At 49.0% G+C, this 6,763-nt stretch overlaps 1 protein-coding gene across 1 annotated transcript; it reads left to right on the plus strand.

The window, feature by feature from the left end:
* The first annotated feature begins 1,473 nt into the window (after window positions 1–1,473).
* On the plus strand, window positions 1,474–4,720 carry LOC110307609 (tubulin beta-2B chain). The gene is made up of 4 exons (XM_021179829.3): window positions 1,474–1,773; window positions 2,583–2,691; window positions 2,955–3,065; window positions 3,411–4,720. Exons 1-4 carry the CDS (start codon window positions 1,717–1,719, stop codon window positions 4,469–4,471), a joined length of 1,338 nt encoding a protein of 445 aa, XP_021035488.2. The 5' UTR covers window positions 1,474–1,716; the 3' UTR covers window positions 4,472–4,720.
* Window positions 4,721–6,763: the final 2,043 nt, after the last annotated feature.

Here is a 6,763-nt window from a genome sequence, read left to right on the forward strand (position 1 = left end):
GTTCTAGGCTGCTTCTCGTGGTACATTAGAATTCAGTTTAAAGCCTGTCCTGCCCCCACACCCCTTGCGGAAAGGAGAGGCGATGACAGCTTCAGATGGTTCTAGCAGGTCCTCCCTCGCTCAACAGCTGCGAGCTCTACCCTATAGTGTGACCCTGAGTCACTTGGGCCTCGCTCCTTAGAGAATAAAAGGGGTCACATCACCTCCTAAACCACTAGCCACGCGTAGGGAAGCAGTGACCTTCAACCTGGGATAGCAGGGAACATACTCGGACACCCTTCTTCTTCTCTCCCTCAGAGCACACAGGTTTATTTCACATATGCTCACAAAGGGATCGGTTTCTTTCTCGAATACCTAGAAAATGCGGATTTGAAGGGAGAGTAGATGCATCGCGTCTGCGCACGCGCTGATGTGAGTGCGCCTGGGTCTGCGGTGATCTCTGGCTAGCTCACCGAGCTGCAGTTTTTAGGCGTGTCCCCCTCCTCTCCATCCGCAGCACCTAGGCTGGGACCTCTTAGTCACTGCAAATGAAGGTAAGAATGCTCTAGGCGTCGGAGGTTCTCAGAACCTTCTTTTCTAACAACGGATGAACCAAACACTGGAAGGACAGCGCCTGGCTGGCTTTTAAACACTCAGTTGTGGAATACATCCCACGCTTTTGTGAACTCCTTTGTTTCCCTGACAGGCCCGCCCCCAGGACTCCACCCTCACTCTGCCGGCAACACAGTTCACACACTGCGGCCTGCCACACCCACTCCATCACTCAGGAGGAACAAAAGCCAATCACAGGGTGAAAGGAGTCTTTGGTATCAGGCAGCGAGCACCGCGTATTCTTGGAGTGTGCGAGGCAGGGCTAGGCTCAGAGGTCCTTCTACCACTAAATGCTGCTACTATAGCAGAGGAACAAGCATAGTCAATAAAGACAATGGCAAGTCTAAGATGCTCCAAAGTGTCCAAAGTTATGATCTTTTGGATCCTTTTTTTTTTTTTCCCAATTACACTCGGTTTCGTGGGATCACTAGTCTTTTCCTAAAGTTGTATGTAATGGGCGTGTGCGCCTGGACAGACATTGACCTCCAGGGATGAAGAATGAGGCACTACTCTCGCCAAGTGCTTTGGCTTGGCGAAGCCTGCTCAGAGTAAGAAGGGGAATTGCTCAGGTAACGCAAATGACCCTAAACCTCCCTACCAGTGCGCACTCGCAACACCGGACTGCACCTGCTGCACCTACCCATTAGCAGCCCCTTCTCCATCCCCAGCCTATGGTACTAAACCACCCCGCCCCGCCACACTACCGCAGTCTTCACGCTCCCAGTTCCCAGTTCCCCACAATCAGCTTGCCCTTCTCAAGTCCGAGACAATGCTCAGGCCCCAGCTTCTCCCAAGAAGCCCCACTCCTCGCAAGGTCTTCACGCCCGCGCTGATTGGCCACAAGCCCATAGTCCAGCCCCCCAGACCGTCCCTGGGGCTCAGAGCATTACGTCAACCCGGCCTGGAGAGCGCTAGCGAGAACGGGACTGGGGGCTTTGGCTGGGGGGGCGCGGTCTTTTTGGTTCGCCCCACCCTCCCTACATAAAAGACCGAACCCACCCGGCCCTCGCCCTCAGCCCGTCGGTTCCGGAGTAAGTTCCAGGTGGCCCAGCAGTGGGTGTGGAAGGGGAGGATCATCAGACCCACTGACACAGACCCAAGGCAGCAAGAAGCTAACCAGGCACCATGCGAGAGATCGTGCACATTCAGGCGGGCCAGTGCGGCAACCAGATCGGTGCCAAGGTGGGTTCACTGCTTAGGGGGTGAGGGAGGGACCCTAGCGGAGCTCCCCTCGGGATACATGGGGTCCAAAATGAGGCGCGGCTCTAGGTAAATACCAGGACTAGCCAACCGCGGACCTGACTTGCGGTTTTGTGCAGTCGGATGGGCGTGGTCTCAGAGGAGACTTTAAAGCAAAGGGGTCTCATTCATTTTTCCTGGAACTATTCGGAATTTGAGCTGCCCTCGTTTTCTTTCTTCCCTAATAGCCACGCGTGCCTAAAGAAGACGTGGGTGTGTCTGCTAGGCTTTGCATGTCGGTCTTAGGGAGGGGCCGCGACACAGGAGAATTGATTTTACTCGCTTGATCACCAGGCGAGCTGCGGGGGAGGGGAGGAAGAACGATTGCCAGGCGGTCGCTGAACGTGCTTTGAATTTAAAACACCACCCTACAGCTTCCTCGCTTCACTCTCCCCGCCGGCCCCCTTTTCTCCGTGCCTATAGTCCCAGCGCATTTGTCTCCAGCCGCCAGTGGTGGCTGTGACTTGCAAACCCAGCTTGAGCTGTTTTCACACACACACACACACACACACACACACACACACACACACACACACACCCTACCTCCTGCTGAGAGCAGCTGTTCTCATGGGAACCCGCCCAGTTTCAACTTTCTGATCCTCTACAATGCAAGCCCTAAGGCTGTGCCCGGGTCATGCCACTCATTAAAGCTTCTGCAACGTCCTGTTGTCAAAACTGTGGGTGATGGGGGCTGCTCATTGAGATTGGGGGTAGGGTTGTGCATAGCTAAATACAGTCTTTTTATGTCACAGTTTTGGGAGGTCATCAGTGATGAGCATGGTATAGACCCCACTGGAAGTTACCATGGAGACAGCGATTTGCAACTGGAAAGAATCAATGTATACTACAATGAAGCAACTGGTAATTACTTTTAACACCCCATCTTCAATTCTGGCATCTCTAAGCTCTGCTCTTATTTGAACCCAGGAGAAGGTGGCTTATTTTAGGATGACCATTTTTGGGGTGGGGTAGCCTCTTCTGTGCCAACCAACCCCTTTGAAAGCTTGGTCATAATAGACCTTTCTTTGTTTGGGGGTACCACCAAACAGGAAGGAGGTGGGACCAAGCCCTTCTCTATAGAAGATACTGCCTGAAGGGCTAAGCCAGCTCTTGTTCTTCTGCAGGTAATAAATATGTGCCTAGGGCCATCCTGGTGGACCTGGAGCCAGGCACAATGGACTCAGTCAGATCTGGACCATTTGGGCAGATCTTCAGGCCAGACAACTTCGTGTTCGGTGAGTATGTGGCATAGCTGAAGACAGAAGAGCACAAGGTGTTAATTATCACTAGCACAAAGGGTGAAGAAGTGTGATAGACAGGGAGCATACATAGCATTCAGGAGTGTGGTACCTAAGCCTTATCAGGCTTTGAGGCAATTGCATCTTAGCTTTTTCAAAAGCAGGTGTGCTTTGTTAACTCACTTATAATTGTATTGATAACCAAATAGTTTATTGTTTTAATATTTATTGGCCGTTTGGTAATAATTCGAAATAGCCTTATCTGAGAGGTGATTCTTTTTTTTTTTTTTAAGAAGGAATTTTCCCAATCATGGCTGACTTAATCCTCCTTTGCTCTTTCAGGCCAGAGTGGTGCAGGAAATAACTGGGCAAAGGGCCACTACACAGAGGGGGCCGAGCTGGTGGACTCTGTCCTAGATGTGGTGAGGAAGGAGTCTGAAAGCTGTGACTGTCTCCAGGGATTCCAGCTGACCCACTCACTGGGGGGAGGCACTGGCTCAGGTATGGGGACCCTGCTCATCAGCAAGATCAGAGAGGAGTACCCAGACCGCATCATGAACACCTTCAGCGTCATGCCCTCACCCAAGGTCTCTGACACTGTGGTGGAGCCCTATAATGCCACCCTCTCAGTGCACCAGCTGGTAGAGAACACAGATGAAACCTACTGCATCGACAATGAGGCTCTGTATGACATCTGCTTCCGCACCCTGAAGCTGACCACACCCACCTATGGCGATCTCAACCACCTGGTGTCAGCCACCATGAGTGGAGTGACCACCTGCCTGCGCTTCCCAGGCCAGCTGAACGCAGACCTGCGCAAGCTGGCCGTGAACATGGTGCCATTCCCACGCCTGCACTTCTTCATGCCAGGCTTTGCACCTCTGACCAGCCGGGGCAGCCAGCAGTACCGAGCCCTGACAGTGCCCGAGCTGACCCAGCAGATGTTCGACTCCAAGAACATGATGGCTGCCTGCGACCCTCGCCATGGCCGCTACCTGACCGTGGCTGCCATTTTCCGTGGCCGCATGTCCATGAAGGAGGTGGATGAGCAGATGCTCAACGTGCAGAACAAGAACAGCAGCTACTTCGTGGAGTGGATCCCCAACAACGTCAAGACAGCTGTGTGTGACATCCCTCCTCGTGGCCTCAAGATGTCAGCCACTTTCATTGGCAACAGCACTGCCATCCAGGAGCTGTTCAAGCGCATCTCGGAGCAGTTCACTGCCATGTTCCGGCGCAAGGCTTTCTTGCACTGGTACACGGGTGAGGGCATGGACGAGATGGAGTTCACCGAGGCGGAGAGCAACATGAATGACCTGGTGTCTGAGTACCAGCAGTACCAGGATGCTACGGCTGATGAGCAGGGCGAGTTCGAGGAGGAGGAGGGCGAGGATGAGGCTTGAGTTCCCCAGGCCAAGCAGGTTAGGGAAAGCTGAGATGAAAGGAGGGGGTGGGGGGCTTTATCTGTGAAAATACCTTGGCAGTTGAAGGAAGGAGAATGGTCTTAGGTTTGTGCTGGGTCTCTGGTGCTCTTCACTGTTGCCTGTCACTTTTTTTCTCTTTTTGTAATACTGATAACATCAATGTAACACTTGAGATCTTTCTGAACTCCTGTTGTAATGGCTAAAATCACATAAACCTTTGTGTCCTAACGGTGTCCTCTTTTCTTTCTCTTCCTTTCTCCCTATCAAGCTCTTTGTTATCAACTTAAATCCACCTTTCTGAACACAGAAAATTTTCTTCCTTTAGAAAAGATTGAAAGCTCAGGTGTTTGTTTCTTCCTTGGGTATGCTATTAATATAAGTTGAACCAAAAATGGCCTTACTCAATCCAACAATGAGTAAGAAACAATGGATTTTAAAATGTCCTTTGGTACACGACTGTTTATTGAGCGTGTGTTTTTATGAAGACGTTACCAGACCTTTATTTCCTTAAAGGTTTATTTGAGCAGCTACTTAGAGGCACACAGCACAGAATTTAAAGGAGAGTGAAAAATTAGTTTCCCCTTCTGAGTGCTTTGATCCAGCCTTCCTCCCCGAAGAATAGCATTATCAATAATGTTGATCATTGATAGTAATCACCAAGTTATATCATTTTCATGATGCTGGGAATCAAACCCAGGGCCTTCTTACACACACTCAACAAACATTATACCACTGATCTACCCCTCCAGCCCATCACTGTGTCGCTGTGCAGAGTTAGATATTTAATATGTGCACTCTCAGGTATCCTCCCAGCCACAGCATCCACAGTTTTATAAACGTTGTGCCGGCCTTTATTTCAGTTAACTTGGAAATGTAAATTCTGAGTGTTTGGGGGAGTTTTCCTTTAAATAGAAAAAAAATTAAGAATTTTCACAGTTTATTCCACTCTTACCATGAAGACCTGGGATCTGAGATTTGTACTCAATCCAGATATAGACTTGAATTCAACAACTAAAGGAGCTTTAGGGGTCCAGTCACCTATAGGTTCTCATTTAAGATACTTCCATGGGAGTAGTTGGAAAGAAAAAAAAATATATATATATATATATATATTATTCTGTGTAGGTCCACTGCTTTAAAAGAAGGGCATAAAGAATTTTTATTTTAAAAGAGGTTAAAACATACTTGGAAGCAGTTGCAAGGAGAATTATGAGCAATATCATTCTAAATAGTGTTAAAGAGAAAAGAAAAAAAGAAAAAAGCATCCCACCTCTAGGCTCCACAGATGGCAAAGAGCGGAAGCTCACTGTGTAAGTATAGATCACAGAAACCTGACAGAGCAAGGAGGGTTCAGTGGCTCAGGGTCTTTACTTCCAACTTCTATATTTAATGGCAAACTGGCAGGTGTCAGTCCTGGCTGAGCTGGTGTAAAGCTTCAACAACCTCACTGAAGTGTGACATTGGTTTTAAATGCCCAGAACACTTGGGGCAGCTGCCAAGGCCGGCTGGACCTGTCCTTTGGTTTCACATTTCCAACAACCTATCAGACCCATGACAGTAATTTTGGAAAAAGGGGAAGGGGGGGGCTCTGCCAAGCACCTAGTGGTATACTGGAAGTGTGTAGCTCTTTCATACCTTGTAAGAAAAAGACAGGCAGGTGCCAGCCAGCTAGTCCTTCTGCACAGCCCTGCTGCACAGCCTTGCTGCACATAGATGGAGTTTCTTTTGGCACAATGAGAAGGGTGGATGTCCAATGAACCATTTAAGCGGATGCTCTGGATCTTATGTCGACTTTAATTACATTATTAGGAAAAGCACTCAAAGATGAGAAAAATGTTTACGCACTTGGATTAAGAGATACTGTTTTTAAAACACTGGTTTCCTTTCTGGGGGTGGCCATTATGTAATGGGATTTGGGATGTGTGTGTGTGTGTGTGAGATGGGAGTGTGTGTGAGTGTGTATCAGGCAGTTCTGGTAGATGAGTGTTGATGGTGGTAGCAGTGGTTGCTTTTAAGTTCCATAATGTTCCTTGCCTCCCTAATGGGCTTTGAGTGGGGTATTCACTTTGAGTAAGTAAGGTTCCCAAATTATAATATCTGCTACCTAGCCTAGAGGTTGGTGTTAAGGATAGGGAGTTCCAGTTATCTTGAGGCAAGGAATCAAGCCTCCACTGCAACTGACCCAGCCACATCAGCCTAAGGGATACTGAAGTTTTGTTAAACTAATAGCAGTTTGGACTAAAATCTTCAGAGCTTAGCTCATTTCATTTG

Source organism: Mus caroli, unplaced genomic scaffold (genome assembly GCF_978045245.1).
Source record: "Mus caroli unplaced genomic scaffold, Mus_caroli_1 scaffold_15, whole genome shotgun sequence".
Taxonomy (NCBI): Eukaryota; Metazoa; Chordata; class Mammalia; order Rodentia; family Muridae; genus Mus; species Mus caroli.